This window comes from Lepus europaeus, chromosome 7 (assembly GCF_033115175.1).
Source record: "Lepus europaeus isolate LE1 chromosome 7, mLepTim1.pri, whole genome shotgun sequence".
Classification (NCBI taxonomy): Eukaryota; Metazoa; Chordata; class Mammalia; order Lagomorpha; family Leporidae; genus Lepus; species Lepus europaeus.
In genome coordinates, this window is record NC_084833.1 from 58,635,399 (window position 1) to 58,650,508 (window position 15,110).

The following is a 15,110-nucleotide window of genomic DNA, read 5'->3' on the forward strand; positions in this document are numbered from 1 at the left end:
TAGGTTAAACTACAAAAAATACACAAAAAAGTCTTCTCTGAGATCCACTCTCATATGTTTATCTAAAAAACACCTGAAATGTTTCTCTATGCTCCAAACATTTGTATATTGGCAAGTTCTTTAGAAACCTTTATCTTTCCATCAGTGGTGTCAGTTGGTGAATTTCTCCACTATCTCTATAGGCTCTAGGCAGAAGTGACTTCACTTCATTTTCATATTTTATGTCATATTTTGTTGTTCTTATTTCTTTGGAATATAGTACAACCATTTTTCAGTGTCAGCACTTAGCATATCAGATAAAGTTAGAATATTTTTGTTCCCAAAAGGCTATAAAAACAGTCCGTGTTCCAGTCTTCATAGGAAATTTGGAGAGCTACTCAAAATTGGAATCTGGGCAAGAAATCTGAAATAGTTTCCTACATATAGAAAATTCCAGGACTTACTCTTTGGTGAGTAACCTACTAATTCTTGTATTATAATCTTCTGTGTCTACAATCTTCTTTTGCCTATAAAACATATTCACTGTAGATACCTTATAAAAGAAAGGTCGTGCAGTCTTTATTTCTCTATCATTTGCTTATTTCACTTAACATACTATCCACATTGCCACACCAGACAGTGTTTCTTTCTTTTTAAGGCTGAATAACATTCCAGTTTGTATATACACATTTTTCTTTATTCATTCATCCACTGATGAGCATTTACATTGTATCTACAGCATGACTATAGAGAATGATTCCACTCAAATGTAGAATCTAAAATGGTCAAACTCTTATAAGCAGAGAATAAATTGGTGTTCGCTGAGGAGAGAGGGAAATAGGGAAGTGCTGTTTAATCATGAAAAATGAGTAAGTTCTAGAGATCTGTACATTGTTGGGAATATAATTTTTTGAAGATTCTATTTATATTTGAGAGGTAGAGTTATAGAGAGAGACAGAGAGAAAAGTCTTCCATCCACTGGTTCACTCTCCAAATGGCTGCAACAGCTGGAGCTGGGCCAATCTGAAACCAGGAGCCAGAAGCTTCTTGTAGATCTCCCACGTGGGTGCAAGGGCCCAAGCACTTGGGCCATCTTTCACACAGCTTTCTCAGGCTATTAGCAGAGAGCTGGATCAGAAGAGGGGCAGTGACGCTGGCAAGGCAGGCAGAGGCTCAGCCTACTACACCACAACACTGGCACCATGGAATATAATTACACTTAAAAGTTTATCATTAAAGTAGGTTTCATGTTAAGTGTTACGATAATAAAACACACAGACAAAAACACACACCATAGAATAAATGACTTCTTAAAGATTTTCCACTGGACATTGAATCCATTCATGGAATATAGATTGACTTTTCCCTTAGACCATGGCTCTTCTTAACATTCATCTGTTAGTTATCTGGCTGCCTCTTCTTACCTGATGATTATAAGCATGAAGCAGTAATTAGGAATGAAATTTTGACCTTTCAGCAATAAGTCATTGCTATCCTAATTGGCTTTTAATTCATTAATAGGTACTGAAAAATGGCTGCAAAGTATAAAATGGCACGTGAGCAACTGGCAAATTCTCTTCAAGAACTTGTAGATGAAGAATTGAAGAAATTTAAAAGTAAACTCACCTATGTCAAACTCAAAAAAAGGATTAATAATATTCCCAAGGGGAAAATTATAGATGCTGATAGTGAAGATCTTGCTGAAATCCTGGTCCAACACTATGGGTCAGATTATGCAGTGAAGATTGTCTTGAGAGTCCTGAAGAAAATTGATAAGAGAAGCTTGGCTGAGATACTCCATCACGAAATCAAGGGTGAGTCAATGCCCCAGACTTTCAGATGCTCTTGCTACTGTCCCATCATATGGCCCCAAAACTCAATGATAATTTAATTTACTCACCAAGGTACTGTAGCTATTTTTAATATCCCATCAAAGAGTCTTGATTAAATGCTTATGCTAACTTTTTCTGACATTATCATGCATTTTAGATCATGATAAGTCATCCCCAGGGCTATGTCTCTTTTTGATAATAATTTGATTATTTCTAGTTAATTATATTGTTTAATATGCTGTTAAAACTAATCAATAATCGAAAATTAAGGAGCATTTTCATTAGATCATATAGCATTTTCACAGAGATTTGTATACATAAAAGTGGCATAGAACATAAAATCTGGCCGGTGCCGTGGCTTAACAGGCTAATCCTCCGCCTTGTGGCGCCGGCACACTGGGTTCTAATCCCTGTTGGGGCGCCGGATTCTATCCCGGTTGCCCCTCTTCCAGGCCAGCTCTCTGCTATGGCCCGGGAAGGCAGTGGAGGATGGCCCAAGTCCTTGGGCCCTGCACCCACATGGGAGACTGGGAGAAGCGCCTGGCTCCTGGCTTCAGATCAACACGATGTGCCGGCTGCAGCAGCCATTGGAGGGTGAACCAACGGCAAAAAAGGAAGACCTTTCTCTCTGTCTCTCTCTCACTATCCACTCTGCCTGTCAAAAAAAAAAAAAAAAAAAAAAAACATAAAATCTGTGTGTGGCTTATTTGACCTCTACTATGCCAACAGAAATGGAAAATGTTCAAACCTCAAATTTGAATACCTGAAAACGTCCAAACACTAGATAAATAAGCCAAAGGGCCATGGACAGTTAAGGATAGTAGGAGGTAGAGTAACAAGCTAAGGCCATATTGGTTTTATTCTAACAAAATGAGGGGTAAACTATTTTAGTTCCTAATTAGAGTAGTATTATTTAACAGGGACTGTAAAATAATATTTTTTATAAATCTGAATTTTTAGAAAGAAGAAAATATAGCAAACAAGAAGATGATGAAACAGATGAAGATGATGAGGAGGATGAAACTGATGAAGAATCAACTGATGATGATGATGGCGAGGACAACGACAATGATGATGATGATGATGGAAGATCTCTTTCTCTCTGCCTCTCCTGCTCTCTCTATGTACCTCTGACTTTCAAATAAATAAATAAATCTTTTTAAAAAAGGTATTAGTGTAAAGTTTTAGAAAGTTTTAACTAATAGAGGTCTAGCAGCCTCTAACATTTCATATCTCACATTTCTATTTAAGTTACAAAAAGTAAAGACACAAATCAGTTAGAGTGTGACTGTGGGGCTGGCATCTTTCAATGAACCACTTTGTAGTTGTCTGTGACCAGAAGTTTTTAGAAATTTCTGTAGCAATTTGATAGTCATTATGTTTAATCTAAGAATTTTGAAAATGGGGTTTTACCTTGTATTTTTTTGTTTTCATTTTCAATTCATTTTTAGGAGCTCAACTGTATATTTTATAAAGGCATTAGGCTAAAATATTTGGGGATTATGTTAAAAGAATTAAAAATAGCTCTTTACTACAAATTTTTTGAGAAGAGGTATCATGATGTGTTACAAATCCCAGTGGCTTCTCTTAGACATATTGCTGGCATATGATCCTTTAAAGCATACATTTTGTTGCTTATACATGATGGCTATATCCAATTAATAATTCCCAAGACTAAATCACAGGCAATAAAAATAATAATAGGGGTGAATGTTTTGGTACAGTGGAGAAAGCCAGTGTTTGGACAGTTGCATCCAATAATGGAGTGTCAGTTGGAGTCCTGGCAATCCGATCCAGCTTCCTACTAATGTGCCAGGGAGGCGGCAGATGATGGCCCATGTGCTTGGGTTCCTGCCATCTGCACTGAAGACTTGGGTGGAATTCCTGGTCCCTGATTTCTGTCTGGCCTCGCCCTGTCCCTTGTGGACATTTGAGAGTTAGCCAGTGGATGGAAGATCTCTCCCTCTGTTCTGGTGCTCTGCTTTTTAGTTAAACAAATCTTTAAAACTGTAATAGATAAGTGAGTTATATCAAATGGAAAAAAATTTACACAACAAAGAACAGAGTGAAGAGACAACCCACAGATTGAGAGGAAATATTTGCAAATCATAATCTAATAAGGAGCAAATATCCAAAATACATAATGAAATGAAACAACCAAATACAATTTTTTTCCTAAAACACTTATTTTATTGAAAATAAAATACAGAAACACCAAATTCTCAAAGGACCTTAAAGACATTTCTCAAAAGAAGAATGAGAAACAGATATATGAAAAAGTCAGAAAATTACTAATTATGAGAGAAATTCAAGCCCAAAACCACAGTGATATATCATTTTACATCCATTGGAATGGCTGTTACATATATATATGTATATATATATATACATATATATATATATACAGATAAAAATAACAATTCTTTGCAAAGATGTGGAAAAATTAAGAACCCCAGCATACTATCAGCAGCAAATAGAACCATCATATGATCTAACAATACCATTTCTGGACATATATCCAAAGGATATGAAATTAGTGCTGTAAAAAGATATCAAAATTCCCATATTCATTGCAGCATTAGTCACAGTAACCAAGACATGAAGTGAACCTGTTTCCAAAACTCAAATGAATACTATTCAGCCTTCAGAAAAAAAGAAAATCCTGTTATTTGCAACAAAATGAATGAAATGAGAGAATCTTATGCTAAGTGAAATAAAACAGCAAGACAAAGAAAATATAGCACAATGATATCACTTATATGTGTATCTAACATAATATATCTCATAGAAGCAGGCAATAGAGTGATGATTATCAGATGCTAGTGGCTGGGGGAGTGGGGAAATGTTCGTGAAGGGATACAGAGCTGCAATTAGGCGGAGGAATGAGTGACACCTGTTTAAAGTTATGGATTGTTAATTAGCTTGATTCAGTCTTACCACATTGTATACATATATCATAATATCACTTTGCATCCCATCATTATATAAAAATAACCTTGAATAAACTTTGCATTAGTTTCCTACGGCTACAACAGAAAATCACTACAGAGGCCAGCGCTGTGGTGTAGAAGGTTAAGCTGCTGCCTGAGTGCCGGCAATCCATGTGGGCACTGGTTCGAGTCCTGGCTGTTCCACTTCTCTATCCATCTCCCTGCTAGTGTGCCTGGGAAAGCAGCAGAAGATGGCCCAAATACTCGGACACTTGTACCCACAGAGGAGACCTGGAAGAAGATGTGGCTCCTGCCTTCAGCCTGGCCCAGCCCTGGCTGTTGCAGACACTGAACCAGCAGATGAAGATTCTCTCTCTCTCTCTCTCTCTGTCTCTTTCTATCCTCCATCTCTCTCTCCCCTTTCTCTTCATCTCTGTCTTTCAAATAAATAAATAAATAAAGAGGAAAATCACTGCAAACTTGGCGTTTTAAAATAATAAACATTTACTCTCTCATAATTTCAGAGACCCAAAGTCCAAATCAGGCTGTCAGCAGGCCAAGTCCTCTCCAGAGCTCCTAGCGAATGAGCCTTCTCTCCTGAAACATGGTGCGAGTGGGCCCGGCCTTTTTCCCTTTGCTCTTCTTTATCCTCCCTGCCTTTCATCCCCGTGCTAGGTGCCCTTCAATTTAACCCAAAGCTTATTGTGGGTTGCAGCTTGTTGCCATGCCGTGCTAAGCAGGGTCAAGCTTGCCCTAAAACAAAGGGAGGAGATGTGGGCGATCCTAGCAGTTAGCTTGAGCTCAGGCAAATTTCTTTGCACACTCGCCTTCTGCCAATCATATAAACTGCCCCTGGGTGTGGCCCAGGGCCCCCTGGAGAGCTGATTGAAGAGGCATGTTGGCACCAGTATCAGTTCCATCCTTTAGTTAGTGTTCCCCTCAGTTAGTTACACACCTCTCCCTGCCCTTTAAAAGCGTATGTGGCTGTGAATAAAGTCAGAGAGAGAGAGAGAATGAGCCTTCTCTGAGTCTTCCAGCTTCAGTGGCTACAGGTTTATCTTTGCTTTGGAGACATCACCCCAGCCTCTGCCTCTGCCTTACGTGTCTTCCCTCTGTCTCTGTGTCCTTCTCTCATGAAAAGGACACTTGTCATTGGATTTAGAGCCCAGGCTAACCCAAAATGGTCTCATCTCAGTATTTTCCTTAATTATATTTGCAAAAACATTTACTTCTAAATTGTACACATTCAGACCTTCAAAGAGGACATCTTTTTAGTATTAACAACTCAACCCATTAACAGCTTTGTAAGCCATGAGTGATAGATTTTTAAAATATATATATATGTATATATATGTATATTAAATAGCAATCTATCCTATATTGTACTCACAAAGGCCCCATTTAGTATTGTATGGAGAATGGATTGTAAGTGGACAAACATGGAAGTGAGAAAGTCAGTAAGATTTAGACTGATTACAGTGACTCAGAATGAATCAATAAAGGTTGTGGCAATGGAGAGGCAGAAGAGATGATGAGACAATTGGGCATGCAATGTGACAAAGCCAGGTAGGAAGAAATATCCTTGCTAAACCTTTGGCCTGAGCCATGCTACAGACAATAGGGAAGACTCAAAGGGGAAAAGTAGGTGGGGAAATCAAGAATTCTCTTTTAGACTTATTTACATGGCCTGTATTATGTGCTGATTCAGTTATTACCCCACCCTCGATAAAACCCTCATTTAACAGTTGTGACATCCTGGACTACACCAGGCACCTCTAGTGTTTTGTTTTTTTTTTTTCTTGGCAGAAGACAGTTGTTTTTGTCTTGATTGTTCACAGATATACACAATGGTCTGGAAACCCCCTGGAGATTCTTGATTGGGAGGCATCGTCCAGAAGATCTGCATACACTGATGTCACCAGCCTTTTACATTGTCATTACTGAAAATTCTACTCTAAAATTTCTGAACAAGTAATTGGAGAATCCAGGGTGGTTTGAGAAAGATCAGTGTAGTAGCTGACCTCACAGGAGATTCAGATATTTCAGATTGGGATTTTCATAAAAAATGCCCTAGGGATCTCTACTTGTAGAAAGGTTAGAAAACTTGACAGCACGGATTGCTCCTGGGAACACCCTGTTTACAATAGCTTTTAGAACCTTAGAATCCTCCAGGCTGGTTCCTTAGTGAATTTGAGCTGGATCTTTTCATAAACTGGTGCTTCTTGGGATGGGATAGAATAAAGCTCATAGTCAGATCATCTCCCAATCTCAGCATATTTGACAAACGACAGTGGAGGTTCCTAGTCAAATAAACAGGCTGCAGAGAGCACAAAGCACAGCTTTCTTCACCTGTAACTTCTCTCTTGCGTTTCAGCGCTCACTGTCCAGTACTTGTCTCATGCCAGCCCCCCAGGTGAGAGTGGGTACGATGCTGAACGGAAGGCATCCAGTTTTAAGGATTCTGTAAGCTTGATTCTGTTCATGAAGAAGGAGGGCTTTCCCTTTCTCTCTCCTATGCCTCTCTCTTAACCAGGTGGCTTTTAGAATGGATGCTCCTTATGAATCCCGTTCTGCATCTCCCCGAGAGAGGGTTGAGTCTTTGTCAAGGATGCCAGGACATCAGTAAGTGCTGTGAGCTCACACGGCCTCTCCTTAGGCACTGGAGGCCAAGGTAGGAGATTCTGCTCTGCCCTTGCTGTCTCAGGGCTCCCCCTTCAAGGCTTCCTTCTTTGTATTGAGCCACTTCACTTTGGGCACTGGGAGCAGGCAGGAGCAGGACAGAACTTGAGCCTCCAATCTGGGGAACACAGACAGGACCTTCTGTGCCAGGATGCTGATCTGCATGCACAGGCCTTCAGCTTTCCTGTCCTTAGTCCCTTGTCACCCTGAACTCATTCTACTTCATTGAGACAAGGTTGACAGTGAGATTTTAAATTCTTTTTAACTTGATGATCCATCCTGGGAGTTCTAAGTCAATATTTTCCCATTCTAAGGCCAGTGATGTAGGTCTCAGCAATAAACATAGCCCTACCTTCTCACTCACACTTCTTTGAGGAAGTATATGTGGTGGTGTGGGAGTGTCAGCACGAATCCATTTATTCACTCCTTTAACCAACTTTTATTCAGCTTCTACCACGTGTCAAAGGATACTGAAATACAGAGAGATAAGTGATATATGTTACCACACACTGAAGCAGCAACACAGTCCAAGAAGACCAACAGGTGAAGAGCTAACTAAAGGACAGTGTAACACCTGTATTCAAGGCAGTATATGACAATATTTCTGTGGACATTGTGAAGATTAAGTCAATTTTGGATTATATAGTAAGTAAAAAACTTTACACAGAAGTTAAATTAAAGTTGACTCTCAGTGATTATTAGTTGGTTAAACTTGAAGAGTCAGAATGTTCCTGTGAACATCTATGATGTTTAGAGAGAATGGCAGTGTTTTTGGCAGGGAAGAAGTGAAAGCTTGTGCTGTCTTCTTTTGTCTGTGGTCTCACTCTCCAGTTTCAGTCATCTGTGATCAAGGACGACGAGGGATGAGTACAGTTCAATAAGATTTAGAGAGAGAGAGAGAATATATACCTAATTTTATAAATATTCTGTTATTAGTAATTTTGTTAATCTCTTACTGTGCCTAATTTATAAGTTAAGTATTAGCATATATATACATATATATGAGTATATATATATACATATATATATATATAATAACAGAGTATATATAGGGTTTGGAGTGATCCACAGTTTCAGGCATCCACTTTGGGTCTTGGATTGTGTCCCCTGTGGAAGAGAGGAGATTATATAAAGGAATACTATTCAACCTTAAATAAATAAGGAGGAGATCCTTTCATTTGCAAAACCATGTATGAAATGAGATTATTGCATTAACTGAAATAAACCAGGCATAGAAAGGCAGATACTGAATGAGCTCAATTATATGTGGAATCTAAAAATATTTGCAGATACTTTCTATATATAGATACATATATAATTTGTTCATAATAGAATTCAATACACAGAAATGTGAGATTTTTCATTTTTAAGGTCACTGCTATTTTCTTTTTCTTTCTCTCTAATTTTTGGTAAGTGCTTAGAAAACTTTTACCACTTGAAGACTGCATGGATATATAGCTACATAGATGATTCAAAGTAGATAGATGACAGATAAAAGACTGTAATTTCATAGAAAGATAATTTTAAAAATTAAGCCATTAGTGATTTGTGGATTAATTACTGCATACATATATGTTGTTGTATGTATAATTGTACACATATATGAACACACACATAGGTACACAATTTTATAACATGAATAAGTATGTTTTGTTAAGTAATATTTTTAACCCAGAAATCTTTTATTTAAGGGATACAAGCTTCACGATTTTCATAAGTACAAATTTAGGAAATAGTGATTCTTCCCACCCTACCCTCCCTGCCACCACTCCCGTCCTTCTTTGTCATCCTCTACTATTCCCACTCTTATTTTTCACTAAGATCTATTTTCAATTAACTTTATTTTTTAAAAGATTTATTGATTTATTTGGTAGTCAGAGTTACACAGAGAAAGGCAGAGAGAGAGAGAGGTCTTCCATCTGATGATTCACTCCCCAATTCACTCCTGGCTTTGGATCAGAGCCAGGAGCCAGGAGCTTCAAGTCCTTAGCTGAAAGCTGGATCAGAAGTGAAGCATCCAGGTCTCTAACCGATGTCCACGTGGGACGCTGGGGCTTCAGGCCAGGTAGTTACCCTGCTGTGCCACAGTGCTGGCCCCATATTTTCAATTAACTTTACACACATAAGATTAACCCTCTACTAGGTAAAGAGTTCAACGAATAGTATGAGAAAAAAAAAATCTGTTCCTTAACATTTGAGATAAGGGCTGTTCACTGTTCAAAATCATCGCAAGATGATACCTTCATCATATATTAAAGTTTCATTCATACTAGGGTCAATTTCCTTTCTAATATATATATATACTATATTAATAATATATATTAATAATATATACTATATTAATAAGAATAAATTATAATACATATTATATGTTATAGGATATATTTCCTCTCAGTTTCCTTTTTAACTACATTTCTAAAATGTTTAATGTATTTGTCATAATTATATATGCTCATATGATGTGATGTCACATTTGATACATGTATACCTGTGTATTGATCAAATCTGAGTAAATAGCATCTTTTACTTCAAATACTTACAATTCCTTGTAGAGTGAAGATTCAAAGTTCTCTGTTCTCACTATTTAAAAATACACAATAAACTATTGTTAGCTATAGTCACTCCACTGTGCTATAGAAATTAGAACTCTATTTTCCAATCTAATTTTATTTTTTGTACCAGTTAACCCTTCCCCCACATTCCATAGCTTCTAGTAAGCACTATTCTTTTTTTTTTATGTTTCTTTTTTTTTCTTTTCGTTTTTTCTTTTTAACTTTTATTTAATGAATATAAATTTCCAGTGTACAGCTTATGGATTACAATGGCTTTCCCCTCCCATAACTTCCCTCCCACCCGCAACCCTCCCCTCTCCCACTCCCTCTCCCCTTCCATTCGCATCAAGATTCATTTTCAATTCTCTTTATATACAGAAGATCAATTTAGTATAAAGATTTCAACAGTTTGCACCCACATAGAAACACAAAGTGAGACATACTGTTTGAGTACTAGTTATAGCATTAAATCAAAATGTACAGCACATTAAGGACAGAGATCCCACATGAGGAGCAAGTGCACAGTGGCTCCTGTTGTTGACCCAACAAATTGACACTCTAGTTTATGGTGCCAGTAACCACCCTAGGCTGTCGTCATGAGTTGCCAAGGCTATGGAAGCCTTCCAAGTTCGCCGACTCTGATCATATTTAGACAAGGTCATAAAACACAGGGTGAGGATAGTAACCAATGATCCTAAGAGTGGCATTTACCAGGTTTGAACAATTATACAGCATTAAGTGGGGAAGAGGACCATCAGTACACACAGGTTGGGAGTAGAGCCATTGGTGGTAGAGTAGAGGTTATGATAGTAAGCACTATTCTATTCTCAACTTTTTTGAGATCAACTTTGTAAACTTCTACAGATGTGTAAAAACATGTGGTATTTCTCTGCATTCATAGATTATCTCACTTAATATGATGTCCAACAGTTCCATTCACATTGCCACCAATGACAGTAGTTCATGCCTTTTATGCCTGAACAATATTTCTTGTGTGTGTGTATGTACACACTAAATTTTCTTTATTCATTTATCTATTGATGGACACCTGGTTTGATTGCATATTGTAGCCATTGTGAATAGTGCTATAATAAACATGGTCATTTTTCTTTTTATACCTCATTTTTACTATAAAATTATTTACATAGAAAAATTTAGAATAATCTTGCTAAATCCCTTTACCCAAAACCCCATGAACTTGGTTGAGATTTCACTGAATTTATACATTAATTTAGGAAAATTAGTATCTGTAACACTGCAGATATTACATTTCAGTTTTCTTCAAATACATTGTGAATTCTGCTTAAGTACATACCTTGTTTAGTAATTGTCCCTCTTGTGAAGAAAATTTTCTGAAATATTTATTTGTTTATTTTGACATATAACACAGGAATATTCAATTATTCATCTTAAATCAAACTACATTTCTGCAGTACCACATTACTTGCAGGGCTTGAATTGGCTCTTATTCCTAGTTTTTACATGTAGTCAAATTATCACCAAATAATGTCAGTTTTCTCATCATTTATTCCTGGAATTCTTTCTTTTATCATTTGGACAGGACATGTACAGTATTGAAAATAACTTTTTAAAGATGCCTGTTGTTGCATCTACTGATACTGCTGCCATTGATTTAGGATGATTAGCTCTAATCATTGCCATTATATGCAAGAAGTGGATGTGAGGACTTGTGTAAGTGTCTCTATAGTCAGCATGTGAAAATGAAACAGTGGTTCTAGGGGTGATGAATTTCCTGGGTTCTTGCTTGTATAGACAAGATTTTATTTTTTTGTTTGTTCTGAAGAATATCTTTGCTGGATATAATGTTCTTGGCTAGTAGTACTTCTTTTTTTAGCATTCTGAATATACTGCCCCATTCTCTGTTGGCCTGCAATGTTAGAGAAGTCTATTATCTAATGGAGATTCCATTATATATGACTTGATGTGCTCCTCTTGCTACTTTTAGGATTCTCTTCATCTTTCAGTTTTGACAGATCAATTACAATGTGTCTTGGAGAGAATTGCTTTGATTTGAGAGTAATTGGGAATCCCTCAGCTTATTGGAGCTGGATGTCCATTTGTCCCCCAAGACTAAAGCGATTTTGAGCCATGTTTTATTAAATATATTCTCTGCATGCCTCTCTCTCTCTCTCTCTCTACCTCTCTCTACCTCTCTCCCTCTCCCTCTCCTCCCCTCCCTCCCTCCCTCTTCTCCAATACAGCAAAATTTTATGTATTTAATGGTGTCCATAGGTCTTGCAGGCTTTCTTCACTTTCTTCCTTTTTTCCCCCTCTGGCTGGGTTCATTTGAAAGGCCTGTCCTCAGGTTCAGAAATTCTTTCTTCTACTTGATACAGTCTATTGTGATGACTCTCAATTATATTTTTTTTATTTCATTCAGAGTTACAGAATACAAGATACTGAGAGTTAAGAGGCTTAAAAGAACTATTTGGGAATAATTTTGACTTTTTAAAATTAGCTATTTACTAGGGAAATAGTATTAAAGAAGATTGAACTAAAAATGCAAATAAAAAGAAATGATTAATAGTATTGGCTGGCATCAGAAAAGCACCCAATATATGAAATGAATATTACTATTGCCAGCAGACTCAGTACAACGAGAAATACAAGAGTGTAGAGCATAGATTGGGGGTTATTTAAAGGATGTTACTGATACAATCAAAGCTGTTAAGCCATTTTTGTCTATGCTTCGCTGCACCTCGACATCTTAAACATGAATGACAGAAGAATATGGGCAACAGTCTGGATCACAGCCATTTTCTTTTCCTCAATTTTCCACACCTTGCCCAGAGTGTACCTGCAGGATAACATATAACTGCAATGAAAAAATCTGTCATAAATGTTTTCAAATTGCTGTGGCATAAAAATATAACTGATTTAAAGCAAGATGATTTTTTTGCTCCCAAACCCACATAAAGGAAGAGTGCAGTGTAAGCAGCATGACATATTCCAAGGACTGCAAGTCATGAAGTGGTTTGTCCTAAGCTTAGTCATGTGGCATAAAGATGGTGATTTCACCCACCAGTGGTTTTAAAAAGAGAAACAAAATCAGAAAAGTTTTTGATTGTCAGAAGAACCAAGCACAAAAGAAAACAGTTTGCTGACTTGTGGCAGCTAGTAAAACGCAGAAATCAATAGCCCACTTTAGATACTGATTAGGAAAATTTCTAAGTCATTCATAATTTTCTAAGTAACTGATTCATGTGTTTATTTTCTCATTGCCTACGCATAAAAAGGAATAAACATCCATGGGAGAGGAAAACCAGTCCTCCGTGACCGAATTTGTCCTCCTGGGCCTTTCCCAGGATCCAGAGACACAAGTGCTGCTCTTCTTCCTCTTTCTGAGCATCTACCTGCTGACCGTGCTGGGAAACCTGCTGATCTTCACGCTCCTTCACATCGACTCCAGACTCCACACACCTATGTACTTTTTCCTGAGAAACCTGTCCTTTGCTGATCTCTGCTTTTCGACTACCACAGTGCCCCAGGTGCTAGTCCACCTCCTGGTAAAGAGGAAAACCATTTCCTTTGCTGGGTGCTCCACACAGATACTTGTTTTGCTTCTGGCTGGGTGCACAGAGTGTGCACTGCTGGCAGTGATGTCCTATGACAGGTACGTAGCTATCTGCAAGCCCCTGCACTACTCCAGCATCATGACACATTTGGTGTGTGTCCAGCTGGCTGTAGGGTCCTGGGTCAGTGGGGCCTTTGTGTCCCTGGTGGACACCACATTCACAATGTGTCTGCCCTACAGAGGAAGGAATATTGTTAACCATTTTTTCTGTGAACTTCCTGCTGTGCTGAAGCTGGCTTCAGCAGACACCTACAGCACAGAAATGATCATCTTTGCAATGGGTGTGGTGATGCTCCTGGCTCCTGTCTCCCTCATCCTCATCTCTTACTGGAATATCATCTCCACTGTGATCCGGATACAGTCTGGGGAGGGAAGGCTTAAGGTTTTCTCTACCTCTGGGTCCCATCTCATTGTTGTTGGTCTCTTCTATGGCTCAGGAATATTTGCCTACATGAGGCCAAACTCCAAGGTAATGAATGAAAGGGATAAAATGATCTCCGTCTTCTACTCAGCGGTGACACCCATGCTGAACCCCATCATTTACAGCTTTAGGAACAAAGATGTAAAAGAGGCTTTTAAGAAATTAATTGCAAAATAGCATTTTTGTATGTAGTGATCTGTGTTATAACCAGTTAAAGATGTAAAGAGAAGCGATTTTCTTATAGGCTAGTTTCATTTATATCCCATTTCTTCTTTTTTTCTTCATTCTATTTTCCTGTTTCTTATATTTCATATACTCCTAGATCATTTGACAAATTTTCCATTCAACATATATATTATCATATCTCAAGTAAAATGAGTTCTAAAAAAACAAAGTAAGATTATTGAATAAAATAATGAAAAGGAACATGGAAAATGAGACGAAAGAAAGAAGGGAGGAACCAAGAAAGAAGGAATGGAGGGATGGAGGAAGGTGAAGAACCAGTTGCTACCCTAATTTCCAACAAAGTAATAAAATTTAAAAAACAAGGTATATAATTATGAGGATACATCAAATACTTTGTAGAAAATGGAGCTTAAAAATAAGTTTGTTTAGGTGAATGAAAGTATGAAATTCATTTGTAGTTTTTTCAGATCACATTTTCTGTAAAGTTTTTGAAATGCTTTCATGTATGTCAGAAGCAAACCAAGAACCATCTAAACAAAATTAGCACATATGTGAATACATATGTTTTCACAAATAGATTGATTTCCTTTACCTGTGAGCGCACACTTTGTGTATCTCAAGTGTGTTTCTAGGAGCTTGGGACGTATATATATAAAAAAATAAAGCTGTTGTACAGATATTTCTAACAATTTTTGAAATTGAGAAGTTGCTTCTATAGAATAATAAATGGTAGAATTCTTCTAAGAATATGTGAGTAGTTAGGAGAATCATGAGATGCAAACATGCAAAGTAATAAAAGGGGTCTAGTTTGAAAAGTGCCCAAATTCAACACTAAATAATTTGTCAAGCATATAATTCTGGAAAGACTAATGATGTGAATTTTTGGAACAATGATGAAAAGCAGGATAAGAGTAAGAAAAAGATGTCAGGGAGGCC

At 37.5% G+C, this 15,110-nt stretch overlaps 1 protein-coding gene across 1 annotated transcript; it reads left to right on the top strand.

Moving 5' to 3' along the window:
* The first annotated feature begins 13,241 nt into the window (after window positions 1-13,241).
* Window positions 13,242-14,165, top strand: LOC133764468 (olfactory receptor 2D3-like). Its single transcript, XM_062198147.1, has one exon. It carries the CDS (start codon window positions 13,242-13,244, stop codon window positions 14,163-14,165), a length of 924 nt encoding a protein of 307 aa, XP_062054131.1.
* Window positions 14,166-15,110: the final 945 nt, after the last annotated feature.